The sequence below is a fragment of the Myxocyprinus asiaticus genome, chromosome 37, assembly GCF_019703515.2.
Source record: "Myxocyprinus asiaticus isolate MX2 ecotype Aquarium Trade chromosome 37, UBuf_Myxa_2, whole genome shotgun sequence".
NCBI lineage: Eukaryota > Metazoa > Chordata > Actinopteri > Cypriniformes > Catostomidae > Myxocyprinus > Myxocyprinus asiaticus.
Window position 1 is genome coordinate 28,438,078 of NC_059380.1, and position 22,804 is coordinate 28,460,881.

General features: G+C 38.2%; 1 protein-coding gene across 1 annotated transcript in view; it reads right to left on the reverse strand.

Annotated features, from left to right (window-relative positions):
• lrp1aa (low density lipoprotein receptor-related protein 1Aa) overlaps window positions 1–22,804 on the reverse strand; it is a 396,987-nt gene that overhangs the window by 50,618 nt on the left and 323,565 nt on the right. The window contains exons 53-66 of the mRNA XM_051676564.1: window positions 18,880–19,002; window positions 17,852–17,992; window positions 16,858–17,048; window positions 15,902–16,085; window positions 12,550–12,635; window positions 12,335–12,454; window positions 11,499–11,686; window positions 8,416–8,621; window positions 7,824–8,012; window positions 7,349–7,497; window positions 5,446–5,539; window positions 5,200–5,316; window positions 1,911–2,030; window positions 1,552–1,674 (exon numbers count right to left, since the gene is read on the reverse strand). Coding sequence (XP_051532524.1) covers window positions 1,552–1,674; window positions 1,911–2,030; window positions 5,200–5,316; window positions 5,446–5,539; window positions 7,349–7,497; window positions 7,824–8,012; window positions 8,416–8,621; window positions 11,499–11,686; window positions 12,335–12,454; window positions 12,550–12,635; window positions 15,902–16,085; window positions 16,858–17,048; window positions 17,852–17,992; window positions 18,880–19,002 — 2,031 coding nt within the window. The remainder of the gene's footprint in view (window positions 1–1,551; window positions 1,675–1,910; window positions 2,031–5,199; window positions 5,317–5,445; window positions 5,540–7,348; window positions 7,498–7,823; window positions 8,013–8,415; window positions 8,622–11,498; window positions 11,687–12,334; window positions 12,455–12,549; window positions 12,636–15,901; window positions 16,086–16,857; window positions 17,049–17,851; window positions 17,993–18,879; window positions 19,003–22,804) is intronic.

Below are 22,804 nucleotides of genomic sequence, written 5' to 3' on the forward strand. Positions count from 1 at the left end.
TTTCGAAAAAGTGAGTATTTTAATGTTCAAAAATTGGCCCCCATTCACTTTCATTGTAAGTGCCTCACTGTAACCTCGATTTTTGCTTTTTTTTAAGAAAAGGAGGGATGAGTTGAAATTAATTTTTGTGGTATTCAACATTATGCCACAAATGCTGCTGATTGAGCTTAACTTGTATTGAACCCAGAATATTCCTTTAATTAAAACTTTTGGCAATATAGTGTATCAGATGAAAAAAAAAAGTTCCATAAAGTAACAATTAACACTATAATCGATGCCAATTGAGGCGCAGGTTCGCCGGTCTATTCTTAATTAACCAACAGAGGCTCTGAAAGGGTTATTTTTATTTTTTTTTTTTTAAATGTAGGTGTCTGTAGAGCGCAACTACTTCAGTATGGTTCTATTCACAAAGCACAGGTTTACAGAAACTGTGGTTGTGGGTCCTGTTGAGGGTCAGTTTGGTTATAGAATGTGGTTGTCACTATCATTTCTAAAAGAAACTGTGTGTGAACATAACCATATTTAGCACTCTAAAACAGGACTGACAACTGTATTCTGCTGCTGTGTGAACATACTGTAGTCACTGTAAGAGATGATGAACCAGAATAAAATTTATAGTAATAAAAGACCAATATCTTGGCCAGACTGGTCATTCAGTCAATAGTTAGTGGTTTTGAGATTAACGTCGTCGGCTGATAAATGTGCCGGCTGATTATCAGAAATGTTAGTTCCCCCTTTTTGTTATTTCAAAAGTCTGCCGACAGCCTAACCAATGGACAATAAACACTTTGGGGGGAATTAACATTGAGTGAATTATGCCTGTTAAAAGTGCTGTTTATTTGCATGAGAAATCTGCACTGCTTTAGCATCCGATTCACTTTTAAAACAAAATGCAAATCAGGCAACGACACAAATGTGTCCAAAACACCTTTTCTGAACATAATTTGAATGGCAAATTTCCTGGACTTGCGGGTTGGTTCAGAGCGCTAGGCTGTGGAGGACGCAGCATAACACCAGAATCTGGCACACTCTGCCAGGACTGTTCAGCATCACTTCACTACTGTGACGCAAGCACCTGAATCAACTCTTTAAAATGGGCTTGACTACACGGCACATCTGGAGACATCTGAAGACCTGGTTATAATACTCTTGTCCATCACTCAATGAGATACAGTACTTCTGCCCTGATCAACAGAAAATGTCTGTTGCACACATCTCTCCTAAATGAAATTTCGGAAAGCAAGCAGTGAACGTGGACGGTATAGACATTCCTTTCACCGGGCAAAGAACAATTCGCTTTATGCGAATTCAGCTTGACTTTTTCCAAACCCCTCAAAATGGAGTTACCACATTCCTATTAATCAAACGCTCCATCGGAGCTTTCTCTAGTGTGTGGGCACCTTAAGAAGCAGGGGACTGCACTGGGGCAAATCTTCAGGGAATATCCCCCCCTTTCTGTTTTCCAGTATCATTGAGTGAATTTGGAGTAAATATTGTGTAAAATTGTATTTTTATGACATATATCTAATAGACATAACGTCAGGGTCTTACTGCAGTTGGCGGGTTCATCAGATCCATCGACACAGTCATTGTCACGATCACACACCCACACACGTGGGATACAGCGCTTGGTTATGGCACACTGGAATTGGTTAGGTGCGCACGTCACCTCCGCTACAGACAAAAATAAACACCATACTTCAATGACATCTTCAAAATATATAGTCTGCCTTCTGGCACATGTAACATATGACAAAATGTGCTAAAATGCATTTTTTGTACAATAACAATGTAACTTGAAAAATGCATCCATGTTCACTACATTATTGAAGAAGAAACAGCAGCAACAAAATCAATCAGATAATCTGAAATTATGAAATAAAATGGAATAGCAGAGTAATGAAACTGACGGCAGTCTTTTTCGTCCTCTCCCTCTCCACAGTTGTCTTGTCCATTACAGCGGAAAATTCCAGGAATACATCGGTTGGGATTGGTGCATTTAAACTGACTAGGCAAACACACATGGATATCTGCAAGAAAACACATGTTAGTGCAGTAATAACACTTACAAAACATCACCTAAAGATCACATCACTGATATGGTTAATGCCTTACTACTGCCAGCTCAGGTACTGAAATTTGGGCAAGAGGTCTTAGGCACAATGCAAAACTTTTATATATGATAAAAGACACCAATAATTAATTAATAATCAATGATAAAAAGTCATAATCATAAAATCGATGTGAATATTAAGAAAAACAAATCATAAACTTGTCAGAAAAAAAAAACTTCTTTATTGGTGGGTAAAAATATTGTTTTTCCGATTAAAATGTAACGATCTCGATATCGATTCTTAAATCCCAAGATCGATATTTCACTCAATGCGCAACCCTCTACTACAATGACAGGAAATCACTCACATTTGCAACCAAATTAGATTTCACTCTCCAGTAATTGTGTAGTTTAGTCGTGAAGTTTTCAGTAGCGAGATCCTTTCACAGCGTGTTGAGAGTAAAAGTTGTTCCGTGTAATGTGTGTCCAAGACGAGATCCACGCAACCCATTTGCCATTGAATACTGTCTCTTTTAATTCCCTTTCTGTTCTTTACAGTCAGTTTTTGATCAAAAACAACTAAAAATAAAAAGCATTTAATTCTAATCATGCACTGCACAGATGCGGTAAAGTCATTTGAGTCCTCTCTAGTTAACATGCGCTCATTTAAAGGTGCTGTTTACAGAAATGCAGTTTTTTGTTAAAGAGACAGTACCGGTTTTAGCACGTGTTCAACAAATCAATGTACATACTTGTAAATAGTAAAAATTATGCAATTTAACAATAAATATGTAACAAAAATAATATATTAAATATAATATCTTATTTATTGATTGAATACATTATTTGTTAATTTAAAAAAAAGCCAAAATGTGACCAAAATGATGAAAAAGTAATAAAATATAATTAGTACAATTTATATTTTCCTAATGTACCTAGTTAAAAGGTCCCCAGTATAGTTAACAGCATTAGCTGGGAGATAATTTATCCAAGCAAAAGACATTATAACTGAAATAAACCCATATGAATCAATATTGAATCTAATCAAAATTGAATCGAGAGCTTGTGAATCGGAATCGAATTGGGAAATCTGTAACAATACCCAGCCCTACTTCTTTAAGTTTCTTTAGCTTTGGGGGCCTGGGTAGCTCAGTGGTAAAAGACGCTGGCTACCACCCCTGGAGTTCACTAGTTCGAATCCCAGGGCATGCTGAGTGACTCCAGCCAGGTCTTCTAAGCAACCAAATTGGCCCAGTTGCTAGGGAGGGTAGAGTCACACGGGGTAACCGCCTCGTGGTCGCTATAATATGGTTTGTTCTCAGTGGGGCGCGTGGTGAGTTGAGCATGGATGCTGCGGTGGATGACATGAAGCCTCCACACATGCTATGTCTCCATGGCAACGCGCTCAACAAGCCACATGATGAGATGCACAGGTTGACAGTCTCAGACACGGAGGCAACTGAGATTCGTCCTCCGCCACCCGGATTGAGGCAAATCACTACTATCACACTATGTAGAAATCAAAAGTTTCTTTAGCTTAAACAGAGACTATTTAGCAGAGATAGGCCACTTCTATTAAAATGAATGGGAGAAATAGGAACACCCAACTAAGGATTTCTAATGCCCAACGGTCAACGGATGTAAAAAGGAAATCCCACATAACAGGTAAAAGAGCCAATCACCTTTTAGATACAGACATCGCCTGTCAATCAACTCGAGAACGCACATAAGCATAAGCTATACAGGTCGGGAAAATATAATTTTTTAGCATAATCTGAGGTAAAGAAGCACAATTTAAGATACCAGCATTGTCAGATTTTATTGCTGATTTGAAATATGTTCTTTGATTTTTATATGGACAAGCCGTAATTTAGATTTCGGTCTTTCCCCATTCTAGTAGATAGGAGCTGCACTGGCATGACGGAAATAGCCTCCTGAGAGCGTTCTAAAGATGGCCGACAGTGGACTGACATGCTGAAAAGACTTTGGCTTAAATCATGCCAAAAAACTACATTTTTTAAAGCTTGTCCAGATAATGTGCATGAGCTTTCTAGAGTAAACAAACTCAATCACAAAGGTAATTGCCGCTTTTAACTGACGTTACAATTTTCATTCATTTTTCTAAAAGTGGTCCATCTCTTTCCCCCTTAAACTGTCTCTGATCATAAGCACAACAGAGCGCAACAGTCTGGTTCCGGAAGTAAAAATCTAATTACATTTTTCCATAGACTAATTGATTTTCAACATTTCAAGACAGACCAACCTTTAGCTCAGAGGCTATTCATTGATGATATATGCTTCTGTTGAAGCCATCAGTCTGAGTTATATCAACTTCATTGGTTAAAAATCGTGTTTGATAACGGGACTCATGGTGAACAACTACAGTACATTACCCATCGTCCAGCAGAGAAAGCTTCACCAATCAGAGAACTGCAGGCAACAAAGCCTGCAAAATTTGCCTCGGAGCGACCGCCCACTTCCATGACGCACTGAATGACGTAATCGAGTTGGTGTCTCTTCACCTTTAAACCACTTATCTATTTGTACACATCAGAATATTTTGCAATAAATGTAAAATATATTGTTTCTATACTTACAATCAACAACCTAAAATTAATAATTTTATATAATCCCATTGTTTTTTATTCAATTACACTACATCATTCGCAAGGCTTCATGGGATTGTAGCTCGTGCCCTTATAAAATATGGTGAGTACACAGCCTTGTACCTTTGTCTTTATGTCCGATCTCAAAGTTTGAGATTCACCTCGGAGCTGGTTGGTTTGGTTCATGACTTAGAACTCTTTTATGGAGGATTTTTATGAAACGCTTATGGTAAAAATGACGAGGAAAAATACTTCTGGAACCCAGATGCGGAATAAGTGAGCGGGGCACTGTTGCGCTCTATAAACAATTCTTCCAAGTAATGTAGTTCACTACTTCACAAGCGCATCTGTGGGCTGTTTACAGTTTCTATGCACATATGTGCTGTCAAAGGTGGGTGTACTGACATATATTCCTTTTATATCATCTTTTTTACTTCATACGTGGCTCATGCAATCTAAATTGAGAGTTGGAACTGACATGAAATGTTTATAAGTACTGCACTTTACAGATAAACAGTGTGAGGGTGTGGTGAAACGCACCGCAGTTGGCTTCATCAGAGTTGTCTTGGCAGTCATTGTCTCCATCACAGATGTATGCTGGGTTTGTACAGATACCAGTACCACACTGGAACTGACCAGGTCTGCATTTAAACTCCGCTGTTGACAGAAATATTCGTACATGCACATGACAAATACGCTTTTATTACATATCTGTTAGTTTATGTGGTCACATTGAGTTATTGTGAGACTTTTGCTGGGTTTTTCACAATCCCCCTCATGACTTACGGCAGTCAGCAGGCTCATCGGATCGGTCCCCGCAGTCATCCTCTGTGTCACACTTCCACCAGAACGGGATACACTTGTCATTCTTGCAGACAAACTGATGAGAGATGTTAGAACAAAGAAAGATGTTTTGTTAGCTTATCGGTCGATGATAGTGATTTTTTAATTTATCGGTTAATATTGGATATTTAACTGAGGTCTTTCATTTCTGCCTAGTCCCAATGAGTTAGAATGTTACTGTAATGTAGCACTAACTTAAAGGTGCACACAGTAATATTGTATTTTTGTTGTGCTGCCATCAAATAGTGTAAATGCAGCATCATGCAAAAACAGAAGTTCTCAGTTACAATGTCATTGTAAAAAAGCGCTATTTACAGTCAGCCATGATTAATGTTTTCCTTTGAGTGAAAGTGTCCATTTACAATGGGTTATTGAGATAAAGCGAGCAATATTCAGCTGGACATATGTTCTCAACATGGTGGTACTCATCAATGTTCACCCAGCACCATATGTAGAATACAGCAGCTTTTTCTGATATGACTGATGTGACTAGAATATTTATCTCATGTGAGTGTGCATCATTTTTACACATATTTTTCAAAAGTACTATTAATTTCTTTATGTTTAAAAGTTTGGCAATTAGCAAATAATAATAATGATAATAAACACTTTGTGCATCTTTAAAGGCATATCAATTAATTAGCAGGATTTAACCAGCGATTTTGTCTGTATCATTAGCCTACACACACATAATATCCTGCTATTTAGAAATAGGTTATATATTCACACTATGACTTTGAATGTGTCACTCAACTGATATTGATGTAATGTTTAAAAATTCTGTGGGGGGGATTAAATAATTATATATATATATTTATATATATATATATATACGTATATATGATAGATAGATATATAGATAGATAGATAGATAGATAGTTAATTATTCCAAATTCTAATAAAAATATAATATACAGTATACAAATAAAAAACATTTTCGGTTTTCAGTTTCTCTAACAAACGCTACACAAATTAAATTTGTAATCTTTCTTTTTCTAACTTTTTTCAGCATAATTCACTGTAAAGCTGATTTGAAACTATTTATATACAGTATGTACTATATATATATATATATATATATATATATATATATATATATATATATATATATATATATATATATATACACTACCGGTCAAAAGTTTTGAAACACACTCATTCTTTATTATAATTTTTTTTTTTCACATTTAGAATAATAGTAAAGTCATCAAAACTATGGAATAACATAAATGGAACAATGGTAATTATGTTGTGACTAAACAAAATCCAAAATAAATCAAAACTGTGTTATATTTTAGCATCTTCAAAGTAGTCACCCTTTGCATAGAATTTGCAGAAATGTATTCTTGACATTTTCTCAACCAACTTCTTGAGATATCACCCTGGGATGCTTTTTAAACAGTATTGAAGGAGTTCCCATCTATGTTGGGCACTTATTGGCTGCTTTTCTTTATTATTTGGTCCAAGTCATCAATTTCAAAAACTTTTTTTTATTTTTTATAAAATTATTAGACTATAAATTAAAAACTTTTATCTTTCTTTTTCTTTTCTTACTTTGTTTCAGACCATACACACAAACTCTTTAGCATTATGCCCAACTTATCATTAAAATCCATTAGTTTTAATTATCTGCGCTCTGCTCTCTTCCTGAAGTCACTTCTTTTTAAGGACTATCTAGCCAGCATTCTAAAAATTCCACCAATATTTTTCTATAGCAGATTTCAAAAGGAAAAAAAAATTCATACTGTGCATTATGATGTTGTGAAGATTAATTTCACACGGTAAGCTAAATACAGCTCAAGTAATTTAAGGTGATGCTAGGTCATGCTAATTTCATTGTATTCACCTGGCTAGCGGTGCAGTTGGACATACAGTGTTTACCATCAGCAGCCAGGTAGAAGTTAGTGGGACAGGCACATTTATAACCTCCACCAGGAGACAGCAGACACAAGTTACTGCAGCCACCATTATCTGTCTGACATGGGTGATTTGTGACTACAGTTGGAGAAAAAAGAAAAAGTAACATTAAATCTTCCACTCAGTCAAGACTTTATGTGGTTTTGAGCAGTTTTATTTCCATTAAAAACACCAAAATGATAACAAAAAACAGAAGCCTCATAAAAATATACAAATATCCAAGCAAGTGGCATCTGCAAGCAAATGCTGCTAGAACTTTTCTCAGAACTTAATTAATTTTTCTAAGCCATTTTTGCAATGGCTTATAAGCAACTGGTGTCAAGGTGATTTTCAGTGGATGTATGAAGTCAGTTTCCCTTAAAAGTGTATGGTGTCTTGAGAAGTGTATATGTGTGCGTACAGACCCTCGGGTTGTCTGTAAGGGTGGTAGATGTGGATGTCCATGGGTCTGTGCAGGGTACTGATCAACATAGTCTTGTTGGTGCCGAGGGTCTTGTGAGCTCTGTTGATGGATTTGGTCTCCCAGTCTGTCCAGTATATGAACTCCTCAAACAGAGTCATGGCAAATATGTGCGGGATGTCCTGACTTAAGACTGCAGCACAAACACAGGAGTTATTCACCAAGCAAACTTATCTGACAAACAACAGCAGAACACATTTACAAAACATAAAACCTTTTCACATTTTCAACATGTTCATTGAGTCCATAATATTATGGCAACAAACTAGGTCATTATTTTCTGAAATCTTCTGAAAACTGTGAACAAAACAAAAAACAAAAAACACACAAAGCAAAACAAAACAAAATAAAACAAAAACAAACAAATAAACAAAGAAAAAACTAAACAAAACACATAATTCTCACCTTATAATCAACCAGGACCAGAAAGAGCACATACTTGTTAGAACACACTATAATAAGTTGGCATTATAATGATTGACACACTGTAAAACATGCAATTACAGAACAGTAACTGCTTGGATGCTTGTCCTCACCAGTGTGTCTGTTGGATCCATCTAAGCTGGCAAACTCGATGTAGTCCTCTCTGGCATCGGCCCAGTATATCCGGTCATTGATGAAGTCCAGAGTGAGTCCGTTGGGCCAGGTTATCTTATCCTGTATGATTACACTTCTGTTTGTGCCGTCCATACCAATACGCCCGATATGAGGATTATCACCCCAGTCTGACCAGTACAGGTATCTAGTACATACACAAACAACATTTTTAACACACTTACAGTTTATGATCCACCTATGATCAAGACTTATTAGTACAGACAGGGACAATGAGGGGACAAAATCATGCAAACAACTCTTGAAAAAGAAGTTGAAATTTAAGATAACTCAATTAAAACTTTGAACGCAAAGATGAATCACTTTAGGTATGTGCCGACTGTAGAAGAGCTCAGACAATCAGTGTTTTCATATGTGAGATTTCAAAACAACATAAGTCCCAAAGAGGCCAAATTACAAAGTTATTTATTGTGTGAAGGAAAACAGTCTCAAGAATAACAGGATGGAGGTAGTTTGTCTCTATGAAACACACAAATATTAATTTCTGAATAAATAATTTCTAAAACCATTCAAGTAAATTGTGGCATTCAGTCCAGTGCAACACTTTAGATAAGAATGGTTTTGTGAATGACTTGTGTGAAAGGCAATGTCTGTTGGCCACTGTCAAACATTGTTAGGTTCAATTCATTATCTCGGCAATAACTGACAAACATGGCGCCATTTTACAGGATCAGATAATCCCTGCCAATGAGACTTTATGATGTTCCCAAATGCATGCTCTTAACTGATTAAGGAGTTTAATAAACACTATATAAACACTTTTTATGGCTTCCCAAATCCCTTAATCTAAACATTACTGGACCTAATGTATATGGGAAGCACTGGGGTGCATTATGTGAATTAGATTTCCAACTTCATAATGTCTTAGTTAGTTGGAGGCATCTGATCCTGATGACTGCTGCAATTCAGCATTGAACAATATAAGATGTATTTGACCTTGATATTAGGTTAATGATCACAGTAACATCTTTAGATAGTACTGTTTTTCTGTTCATTGCCTTTAAATTGTTTTGATAATGGCGCACATGCAGAGAAAAAAGGAGATGCTCACAGAATAAAAGATTCAAAAGTCAGGTGTTTGTGAGAAAAACAGAATATAAAAAGACATAAGATGCTCTGGATTTAATTTGAAAATATTAAAGGCTGAACTTCCGAAAGGGGTCACATTTTCCCAGCTCAGGCTCAAAGTACTAGAATTCACCTTAGACATTGATGGGCCACAATAGAAGGAGGTGTTCCCCCCTCAATGTTTAGATAATTGGCCTTTCTATGGCATTTCCAATGGTGTATTTTTAAACAAATGTCCCTATCACATCCCAAATAAGTGGTAAATTCTGGTGGTATCACTCAGTTTCGGTGCACAGTGTAGTAAATCGCAAAAAGTCACAGATTGTAATAGAATAAAATTCGGAGAGTCTATTTGCACCCCGGTGTAAGTAGCATCTGCCACACAGTGCAGCTATTTGCACCCCAATAGTCTGGTGGAACCACAGAAATATACAACAAACCAAACAATAGACGTCACTGCAGTGGTGTGAGGAGTAAAGACGGTGTTGTCCTGGTGACCGCAGTTCGAATCCGCGTCCCACTCTTTTTCCTATCTGATTTCTTGTTTCCACCCTTAATATTTCATTTAATACTACTTAAAATAATAGATAAAAATTTATATATTTTGATTTCAACGCAGTGATTTGGTCACGGTGAATGACAAGTACAGTAATATGTTGTTAATATAGTAACCATGGTTAATTTTGTGGTTACTGTAAATTTACCAAAAAACCAAGGTTATTTTTTCTAAGGTAAGGTTAAGGTTAGGTTTAGGGAAAGCGGTTAATATAGTGTGTCTGTGGAACTCTAAATAAACACAATAAACACACTGCAGTGATGCCCATACTGTATGTTAGTATTTAATTATAGGCGCAAATAGTATCTGACACTATTTGCACAAGGGTGCAATTAGTATCTACCATTATTTGCACCAAGGTTGGGGTGCAAATAATATCTGCCACTATTAGCACTGGGGTGTAAATACATCATACCATTATTTGCACCAGGGTGCAAATAGCATCTGTCAATACAATTTCTCTTTTTGTGCAAACCCTGTTACTTTTGAAATGTTTTGTGGCTGAAAGTTACAGGGTTGAAGGACAGTGCAAAAATGAATAATAAAAGCCTTACTGTAATTAGCAAATATCATTGCACAACAGCACATTATTCATAGTCTATGTTTTTGTAATTTGTGTCAAGAAAAAAATATTTCTTGTAAAACACAGTGTCTTTAACAAAAATGACCAATTTGCTGAAGAATTGAGCTTGACAAGGCCAATATAAGTGTAACCATAATGAAACACTGATAAAAACTTTAAGAGAAACTTTTCTCTTAATATAATAAAACTTATCTTAAGAGAAGACTTTTTTTTTATCCATTTTTCTCCCATTTTGGAATGCCCAATTCCCACTACTTAGTAGGTCCTCGTGGTGGCGCGGTTACTCACCTCAATCCAGGTGGCGGAGGACAAGACTCAGTTGCCTCCGCTTCTGAGACAGTCAATCCACACATCTTATCATGTGGCTTGCTGCGCATGACACCGCAGAGACTTACAGCACTGGAGGCTCATGCTACTCTCCGCGATCCACTCACAGCTTACCACGTGCCCCATTGAGAGCGAGAACCAATAATCACGACCACGAGGAGGTTACCCCATGTGACTCTACCCTTCCTAGCAACTGGGCCAATTTGGTTGCTTAGGAGACCCGGCTGGAGTCACTCAGCACGCCCTGCATTTGAACTCGCGACTCCAGGGGTGGTTGTCAGCGTCAATACACGCTGAGCTACCCAGGCCCCCTTTAAGAGAAGACTTTGATGTCACTCTTTCAAATTCATTGCCAATATGATATCATTATTTTTAAAGGGTCAAAACTGTCACAACATAACAGAGTTGTAACTGAATTTCTGCTTATTTAAAGAAAAAATCACGTAGATCATGAGACAGTCATTGTTTACCCATTGCGGACATCCACAGCTACGGCTCTGGGTTCCCGCAGTCCCGTGTTAACCAACACAGTCCTGTAAGCTCCATTTAGCTTTGACACCTCAATAGTATCCCGTCCCTTATCACACCAGTACAGGTTTCCACCCACCCAATCAACAGCCAGACCGTCAGGGTTACTGAGAGACGTCCGATGGAGAACCTGCCAAAGAACCAATCCAAGGTTTAGTTTACTTGCCGAAAAGACCAGGTCCAGGTCACCAGTTTATGTCGTGTTCATGGGATGCTGGTGTGTTGGTGTCCCCACCATACATTTAAACAAGCTTAACCAACTTCATCAGAAAGACTATGCTGGTCAACCAGCTTTACCAGTGTGCTTTAATTTCTGTGTGTTGTGTTATACAGTGTATACACATGTTGCAATCTCTGTACTGTAGGGGTACTATAGCGATCATTAGCACTACAGAACATATTACGTTTTCTTCTATGGCCAGTTTGCTCTCTCAGGTGAACTAATGTCATGGCAAAGCAGCAGATTGAATAGAATCTTGCTGAGCAATTATGTTAAAGCTAGTTAAACTGTTGACATGTTTATTTACAGCTACCTGAATAACACATCTACTTTAATGGCACTGACATTTGAAGGTAACTCTATCGCCCCTACTGAGTACTAAAGTTTGTTACTGTAATAGTGACACAAGAATATGCGTATGTTAAGAATGTTCATCAGGACAGTGCACTCGCAATGCTGGCCAAGCGCTCGTGTCTGTTTTGGCATTTTTACATAGTGTATGTTTCTGGCCTTGATGTTGAAGCATTCAAAATTGCGAAACAGTTCCACAAATGTCACCTGAACGTTGCTGCCGTTGATGTGCATTCGTCGTATCATGCTGCCTTGAGTCGTCACATCTGTCCAGTAGATCATCTGCTGCCGATAGTCGAAATCTAAAGCAACAGCGTTGTTCAAACCCTGCAAATAAAGACCATTTATGAGAAACAATGCCTTTTCTTTTTTTAAATGTACCAAGCAGAGGTTGCAAAACGTCCTCTCGTCTAAAATCATACCTGCTTTAATAGTGTGTAGTTTGAGCCCTCCAGGTTGAGCTTCCTCAGGTAATAACGGTTGGCAAAGATGAGGAACGGCTCCTCATCTGTAAAGAACAGGAAGTGAGAGAGGATGGAAAGTGCTTCAAATTGTCTTCCAATTTCATGACTGCAGATATGGATAAGCACCAATGAGGGTGTACATAAAAAAATAAATAAATTTGTAGTCAAAAACAGCTAGGTATTACAGAATGGGGTGCTTTTTTTTTAAACTTAAGCACAGCGGCCAAAGATGTCCATCTGGAAATTCTGTCACTTTAAAAAAAATTTAAAAATGTGGTGGTGATAGTGATGCGGGGCATGGCGGTGGTGAAAACATTGTCATTTTATGACACGATCATCCACTGATGACAACAGCCGACATCACCACTCATTATATTACACACGAACCATATGAAAACTTCTGCTAAAAATAGCATTGGGCGTACATAAAGTGGTGAGACAAAATAGGCCATGATGGGTAATGTCCCTAATGAAAATTATACCTATGCTGTCTAGAGTAAACAGTATGTATAAAGACCAACAATTCAACAGATAGTGCAGATAGTGCAGTAAGAGCATATCCAGTGTGTTCTCCTAAATGTTCATAACATATGATTCATAACCTTCTTTGGTCCCACTTTATGTTAGGTGTCTTTACCTACTATGTACTAACATTAAATTAGATACAATATATTTATTGTGAAACTACATGCTGTTCTACAAATTTCTTACAGGATTCACATTTGCTGCTACTGAGGTTGAGGTACGAGTAAGTTTAGGAGTAGGGGTTAGGGTTTAGGATACGGGTTGGGATATGGTTAGGGGTAAGGTTAACAGTGTGACTACAGATGTAATTAAATGAAGGTACTTTAAATGTAAGTACAATGCAACAACACATACTGTATGTACATAACAAGCACAATGTATCAAATGCTTAAAGGAATAGTTCACCCAAAAATTAAAATTCTCTCATTATTTACTCGCCCTTCTGCCATCCCTGATCTGAATGACTGTTTTTTCGTCTGAACAGAAACAAAGATTTTTAGAATAGTATCTCAGCTCTGTAGGTCCATAAATGCAAGTGAATCAGAAATTTGAAAGTCCAAAAAGCATATCAAGGCAGTATAAATGTAATCCATACTTTTACAGAGTCCAGTATTTTAATCTATGTCTTCAGAAGTGATATGATAGGTGTGGGTCAGAAACATATAAATATTTAAGTTTTTTACTATAAATCTCCCCTTTTGCTTTTGGCGACTCACATTCTTTGTTCGTTTTGCCACCTACTGGGCAGGGAGGAAAATTTATAGTAAACAAGGACTTAAATATTGATCTGTTTTCTAAACCACTAGAGCCATATGGATTACTTTTATGCTGCCTTTATTTTCATTTTAGAGCTTCAAATTCTGGCTAACATTTACTTGCATTGAATGGACCAACAGAGTTGACATTCTTCTAAAAATCTTTGTTTGTGTTCTGCAGAAGAAAGACACACATCTGGGATGTGCAAAATTTTCATTTTGGGGTGAACTTTCCCTTTAAGTACAAAGTAGTTAAAGTCACCTAAATTAAAGTGGGTCTTCGATCTTTCAAAGTATCATGTGCAAATTCACTGTCCAGCGCCTTGTTTCCCAAAAGAATCGTAAGCCTAAGTAGACCACCGAATCCACCTTACGATTCATCTTAGATTTGTGGCCCGTTTCCCAAAAGCCTTGTAACATAAGTAGTACTTGAAAATGCTCTGGCATACTCCTACAGCACTAAGAGCATAGTAAGGACAGACTTATGCAGACACCTGCAGGACAAATGCGAAATTACACCTGATACAATTTAAACACCTATAAATACACTTTATGCTAAAACTTTAATATCAGGATACTTACGTTTATTTAAACAGACTAAGTCTAATAATAATAATAATAATAATAATAATAATAATAATAACGAAATGCATAAAATTGTTGCATAAAACTATATAAATGGATGAACAGATTAATTGGTAAACAAATAAAGTTATTTGTGTGGACTAGTCGGTAACAGCAAAGTGGCAGCACGATTGATGCAGACAACTGTATAAACTAAAATCAGAGAGAGGAGAAAAAAGTCAATCGTCAGTATATACTGACTATACTTGTCTTCTCTTCCTATCTGGCACCTAAAGGCGCTCTCGCCAACACTACAAGTTGTGTAGCACCGCACATGCAGCATTGCTGTCACCTTTATCAATTTTGGGAGTAAAGAGCAGACCTCCGCTTTATTGGTGAATGTCCCTAAAGCATATCTTCTAAACGTCTCCTTATTTTGCGCTGCGTGATAACACAGTGAACCTCGTAATATTCAATGAATGCTTGTAATTAGCAGGATCTTACAAAGGGCCTCTGCTGTCTTCACTAATCCTGGAAGCTTTCATATAGAGAGAAATGTGTGAAAACAAAATATTACAAATACTCACCTGATAATGTTTCATGTGTATTCTGTTGATTCATGTCTTTTATTTTGAAATTCTAGTTCCTGTTTCATGTCATGTGTTCCTGTTTCCCTAGTCATGTGATGTCTTGTTTTCCCTCCATGTTCATGTGTCATGTTTTCATTGGGTTATTTTTTAATTAGCTTGTTATGAGTTCTGTTTGTTCATTGGTTTATGTTCCCCCATGTCCATGTATTTAAGCCTCATGTTTTCCATTGTGTAGTTGTCAAGTATTGAATGTGATGAATGTGTTTGGTACGCCATAGTCAAGCCATAGTCAAGCCATAGTCAAGCCATAGTCAAGCCATAGTCAAGCCATAGTCAAGCCAAGTCTAGTCTAGTTTAGTCCAAGTTCATGTTTCACGTTTCACGTTTGTAGTTAGGGTTTATTGTTTATATTTAATAAACTGCACTTGGGTTCTTCATCTTCACGTCTTCGTCATAGTCATTGCCAGCAGCCAACAACATTACATTATGGAAGCAGATTGTGTAAAAGAAATAGATCGTTCTGCACAAAATAATTGTAAAACAATATGTAAGCATGTAGTCAATTAGGTTGAATATTTGAGAAAATAATTTTAAACAAATATTAGCGAGGTTACGGACAAATATAATGAAGTTACAATGACGAGCAGCACTGTACATTCACATTTCAGCACTGTCGCATGGGCAGCGACTCTCTCAAGTAGCACTTAAAGCGCATCCTCGCACATTCATGTTAATTGCAGTATTGGGAAACGCACATAAAAAATAACGAACTTTCGTAAAATCACTCGTAGAAAATGCTCTTAACTGCTAAGATCGATTGTTATTGGGAAACGATGCCCAGAACTATGTAGGGAAGGTGGGCTTTGAGAGTCATACCTGAGGTGGACTTGCATACAGTGGGATCTGTGGGACTGAGCTGAAACCCGTCCACACATAAACAGCGGAAGCTGCCGTGTGTGTTGATGCAGTGCTGTGTGCAGGGATAGATGCTTGTGCACTCGTCCACATCTACACACGTCTTCCCATCATCCTTCAGTCTGAAGCCAGGATGACATCTGCACTGGAGACACAAACAACACAACACCAGGATCACTTTGTGCAAGCATTTATTTGTGCATTATCTACACATAATATCATACAATCAAGGACTATTTAAAAGGGATCCTGTTGAATTCATAGTGTTGAGCGTTTCTTCAACTTCAGGTGCTTTAATGTTTCAGAGCTTCATTTTTTTTTTAAACTACAGTAACAGATTTTAACTTATTTCTTTTTGTTAAAAGAAGGTCACATTAAAAATGTCTTAGAAACATTTTACCATGCCTTTTATGTATCGATTTTATTGTTTAACTTTCAACATTAAAATATGAAAATCTATCAAAATAAATATTTTTTACTCATTTTTGCACAACCTTTGACTGCCCCTCAGTTGTGGTATCATTTTCACCACATCCAACAATTTTAACACTGAATTTTTTTTTTCAGTACTTGGTTACCAAAAGGAGAAAAAACAAATTAAGGTTATTAATTGCACAATTAATCGCACAATATTTTTAATGTATCTCATTTCCAATTATGCTGTAAGTTTGTCAAATTTTACAAAGAGCATGTAAACATATTATTTAATTGTATTTAGGATACATAAAATTCTAGTTATGAAATTAGTCTTACAAGACAAATGAGTCCAGAAAATTCTCCTGTGATGAATGTATAGTCACTGTAGCACATTGTTAGTAGACAAATTAAATAAACTAGTGAGGGTGTGAAAGTGTGTTTACAGGGAATTTATTTTCTATGGGTGTCCAAACACACATAAGAGTGATATGAGTCATTACCTTGAAGCCGATCTTTAGATCTTCACACAGCTGGGAGCAGCCGCTCAGTTTACTGTTCAGACATTCATTAATGAAGCAGTTCAGTTCGTCAGTACCATCACCACAGTCATCGTTATGATTGCAAAGTAACGTCTCGTTGACGCATTTACCGTTCCTGCACGCATACGCCGTGTCATTACATTTCTTCTCTGCTTGAAGTAAAAAAAGAGATTCACAGATTCAGATTCACAGATTCGCGTCAGCAATATACGAATACTTGATTTGACGATAAATGCACGGTATTACCAATCTATAAAAAGCAGGTTTATATCATAACTTTAACCCTTTGGTTTTCCAAAACCTTTCTAATGTTACTCATACTGCATTTTTTGTCATTTGTAAAGATTCAATATTTTTTCTAATTTTCTACCTTATGTGACAGATGCTCAATAACCATGAACAAAACTAAACAAAGTTAAAGAAAACACAACCAAGATTGTAAATTGTCTGATTCTGCCTATGTTATGTTAATACATTTGCACACTGCTCGGCCTACGCAGTTACGTCAACTGACAAGAATGCATACAAAAAAATGTTGTGCTTATGCTGAATATGCTGCATTATATGAAACCGGTAGCTCACTTTTTTAGAAAATGTTGCCAACCGCACATAAACATTCCAGATGAATGAATGAATGAATGAATGAATGAACGAATGAATAACTTGTGCATGCATTTTTATTGTATTCTGTCTCAACATATTAGGATGTTTGTGGGCGTTCTGTAGGTGGAGTACATGTGTTTGTTCATGTAGCATGTTTTTAAGTTGAACTGCGATTTATAAAGTGGGATGTATCTAGGAACATTTCTTCATGCGTACGGACGTTTTATAAATCGTTTCAAGGAACATTTAGTAAACTGTCATACCTTCATATTTAAGATAATTTTATGAACGTCTTTATAAATGAAGCCCCAGTTATCAAGTAATACAGCAGGAATATTGTTATTTTTTGTACCAGGGCCTTTGCATTGAGGGTTTTTTGGAGCTTCATCTGAGTGATCATGACAGTCAAACTCTCCGTCACACTCCCAGGATTTCTGGATGAGACAGCGGCCGTTATCACAGCGGAACTCATTGGCCTTACAGGCAGGATACTCTGCAAAGACAAATTCCAGACTGAATATACAGTATTGCAAATAACACAGTGAAGTCATTAGAAACATAATACTGAAGTAATGGGTGCAGATATATTAAAATAATGGTAACACTTTACAATAAGGTTCCATTTGTGAACTTTAGTTAACAACATTAGATAACATGAATTAACAATGAACAATACTTTAACAGCATTTGTTAATCTTAATGTTAATTTCAACATACAGTATACTCATAATTTTTTTAAATCAAAAGCTGTATTTGTTAACATTAGTTAAAGCACTATGAACTAACATGAACTAACAATGAACAATAATTTTACAGCATTTATTATTCTTGGTTTATGTTAATTTCAACATATACTAAAACATTTTAAATCAAAAGTTGTATTAGTTAACATTAGTTAATGCACTATGAACTAACATGAACTAACAATGAACAATTGTATTTTTATTAACTAACATTAACAAAGATTAATAAATGCTGTAAAAAATATATATTGTTAATTGTTTGTTCATGATAGCTAATGCATTAACTAATGTTAACGAATGGAACCTTATTGCAAAGTATTACCAAATTAATCCCCACCCCCCACCCCTTGTTTTAGCTGTCCCTAATAATACTGTTATATTCAAGCAAAGTACACTGCATTGTAATTGTGTACACAATGTCACGTTTTGTCATTATGAAGACAATTTATGTATGCATACATTTTCATATCGCTTGACTATTAAACCATTGTTGGAAACATCAACTGGTGAGACTTAAGTATCATAACACCTTTATGAATCATTTGCCAAACATGATTAATCTAATTACACATTTCACAAGCTCATAAAACAATCTTTAGCTTGATAATTCTCTTGATTGAAATAATTATGGACATACCGCACTCCATAGATTCATCAGAGCCATCGCCACAGTCGTTGTCATGGTCACAGACGAAGTGTTTGGGGATACACTGTCTGTTCTGACACATGAACTCTCCTGCCTTACAAGTGTTATTGAACACTGAATAGAACAGAACAAAAACAAAACAAAAATCAAAAAATCATAAAAACAAACATGTACATCATGGATTACTGTGTAGTACTTTGGAAGCTACTGTTAAACTAGTTTGTCAAGCTACAAGATACTCATAATACATGTAGTTCTACAGTCAAGTTAACCTTTAAAAAAGTAGTTAGCTACTGTACACTACATGGTACTAACAAAAAGTAACTACACTGATGCTGCTTAAGGAGACAATATCGTTATAAATATCTAACTATTCGATTTTTATTGAAATAATTTAATAAAAATTTAATTATAATAATTTTTTTAATTAGAAGATCTCAATTAGTGAGACAGAATTACATTTCAAAAGATAATTAACACTACAACGCTAAAATTCCAAATCTGATCTCTTAGAAATGTAATAGTACACCTCTCTCTTCAACGAACTGCACGACTTGAGGTATCATTCAAGTCAGTAGCACAAATGGTCAAGGATCAAAAGTTTAATATCCCTAGGTTTAGGGGTTTGTTCAAATGTACTTCTGTTTGCTCAGCTATAAAGGCCATGTGCACAATACAACATTACATTTGGTCAGTTTTGTCACGCTACACAACTTGTTGGAAAAAGTAGCTTGTTTCTGGAACAGCTACATTGTTGTAAAATCAACGCAGCTATAGACCATTTCAAGGATGTAAACAATAACAAAGGAATTAGAATGCTACTGTGCATGTCTTGCCCTGAAGTATTTCTGGTAGTGGCATTTTTATAACCCAAAACTGTCAAAATAATAAAATCACTAACTCTTAATTTAAGAGTCTAGCTAAACAAACACGGTATGTGCAACTGAAAATAAACAATGAGGTGTCATTACTGAATCCTTTAAATAACAAATTTTCTCAAATAACAAATGTTTACCTGAAGTGACTACTCCAGACGTGTTGTTTATACTGAGCGCATCTACGCAAAAGAGTCGATGAAATTGTGTCATAGTTTAGATGCTCACAATTATTTCCTCAGTGGAAAGATCTGGACTATTGGATCGCTCCTATTATAATCAATGAAGCTGTTAACGCTGTAAGGGCGTGACTTGCAGACAAGGTAGGGTTTTTTTTTTATTATAAAAAACGTTTCTTGTGTGTCTCTTTATTCTATGCTAGCTTCTACTCCAGCTACTCTGAAATCTTGGTAGTTCGATTCAGCAGATATAGTTAACTTTTATGTGACAAATTGCTTGTTTTGATCCTTATTAGTAAGTCGCTTTGGATAAAAGCATCTGCTAAATGACTAAATGTAAATTACTTGCACAGCTTCATTCATTATAATGGAAGCGATGTACTGTACAGTCACTTTTAGAGCACGTAAAGAAATACTCTGACTTAACTAGCCAGCTAAACTCTAGGTGTGTTCCAATCCGCAGGGTTCCTACGCAGTTATCACTGCTCCCAACTCACTGAGCATGGGATATCTGTTGAAGTCCACTTCACTTAACATAATTAGTTCATTTGGAATATCCTGCAACATCATCAAACACAGACAACGCTTGAGTTGCGCTGATCACGGGGTTCAAGTAAGCTATCTTTTATCGATAATGGGAGAGTCGAACCACTTCGTAAAGTCGTTTCCTGCACATACCAAAGACTTTCAATGGGGTTAAGGTCAGGACTCTGTGGTGGCCAATTCATGTGTGAAAATCATTCCTCATGCTCCCTGAACCACTCTTTCACAATTTGAGCCTGATGAATCTTGGCATTGTTGTCCTGGAATATGCCTGTGCCATCAGGGAAATAAAAAATCCATTGATGGGATAACCTGGTCATTCAGTAAATTCAGGTAGTCAGCTGAATTCATTTTATTGTCACATAATGTCATGGTTACTTGTGTAACCTCCGTTCCCTGATGGAGGGAACGAGACGTTGTGTCGATGTAGTGACACTAGGGGTCACTCTTGGGAGCCCGAGACACCTCTGGTCTTTGATAAAAGGCCAATGAAAATTGGCGAGTGGAATTTGCATGCAACTCCCCCGAACATACGGGTATAAAAGGAGCTGGTATGCAACCACTCATTCAGGTTTTATGCTGAGGAGCCGATATAATATTCGGCCATTTCAGCGGGTAGTTCAGCGTTGTGGCAGGAGGGACACAACGTCTCGTTCCCTCCATCAAGGAACGGAGGTTACACAAGTAACCATGACGTTCCCTATCTGTCACTCACTCGACGTTGTGTCGATGTAGTGACACTAGGAGTCCCTATACGAAACACCACAATTGGCTGAACTGTGTTACGTGAACTGGCGGTGTGTGGTGGGCAGACTACTGTGTGCCTCATAGCCAGCACACCAGGTCGACATGTAACCTCCCCCAACATAGTTATGAGTGTCGAACGGCCCTTTTTGGGGACAAGTCGACTACCCAAAAGATAGAGACAGGCTTAACCCAGTCGTGGCCTCTTTTCCCCTTCTTTTTTTTCCACTCCCTAAAAAAGAAGGGGGATTATCCGACTGGGCCGCCAGGTCAAGTCGGGGGGTGTCCCTCCCAAGGGAAGACACCGCGGAGACCACACCTCGCCCAAAGGGAGGGGGGGATATTTAAGTGGAAGAATATGTCACATGGTCTTTCCAACCATGTGGAGAGTCTTCAAGGTAGATCCTGCCCAATGGGGAGGAGTTACTACAAACATGGAGACTGGGGCAGAGGGGCTCTGCCCAAGGAAGACGCAGTTTGCCAAAAGGGAAACGAACTAGCAGAAGATATATATCGCATGGGGTTAGCCTTACAGGGAACCGCCACATGCGGAGCACCTACCCCGGAACAGTACTCTTAATAAGCACGTGTACTGGGCTGGCAGCGAGTCTCTCCGAAAACTCGACTGCCACAGGGCTCGGAGGAAGTCAACCAGGGAACAAAGTTTGTGAAAACTACTGGGAATAAATGGCGCACGTCTTCAGCTCCAATATATATACCGCTGAACCTGGGCGGGCGCCTGGCGAACTGAATCGCATAGCCGAGTCGGACGGTCCGGATCAGCCATCGCGACAGATTGGAAAGCGCGAGCCTCGCGTCCAAGTTCTGCGCGAGGGGGACCAAGGGGACAACGTCGTCAGACGTACCGGCAGGTGGGGCCTCGCGGCGGGGCGAAGCACGAGGTGCCACACCACGTCGTGGACGTGCTGAGTCTAGGGACATCGAAGCACTTACCTGGCTCCTTGTGACCACCCCCAGGACAGCCTGGGAGGAGGAAGAGACCTGTCCTCGTAACCCGTGGAGACTGCCACATCAGTGTGTGCCACAGCTGGGCGCTCAGGGGCAGAAAGGCCACCACTGGAGCGCCAATCCTGCAAGAAAAAGCCTGTGGACGGTAGTCATGGTGACGACCGTACACACCGGGTATGTGACCCAGGGAGGAAGGAAGCCGCTCTTTTGTGGCGAAATCAAACAAAAAGGCAACAAAAGATTTTCCACCCAGCCCTCCACCGGGGGATGGAGTGGTCTTCTTACCAGCTCCACGTGAGTGGGTTCCCTCGTCCCTGGGTCGCCCATCTCAGGGATGCTTTGAGGACCTCCGTGGGTTCTTCGGCACCGGCTGTGAGACGGGTGGCGTCGGCTTCCTGCGGTGGGCTCCACGCCGGGGCCGGGCTGATGAGGCAGGCTGCGGCAGAGCCGGTGCAGTCACCGCAGGGGGACGCCCTTAGCAACGAGCAGACGGGGTGCAGGATCTTGAGCGTGCCGGGGCAGGATGTGCCGGACGGGCAGGAAGGCGTGGAGCCCACCGCAGGAAGCCCACCGCAGGAAGTCGATGCTGCTTCACCGCCGAGAACT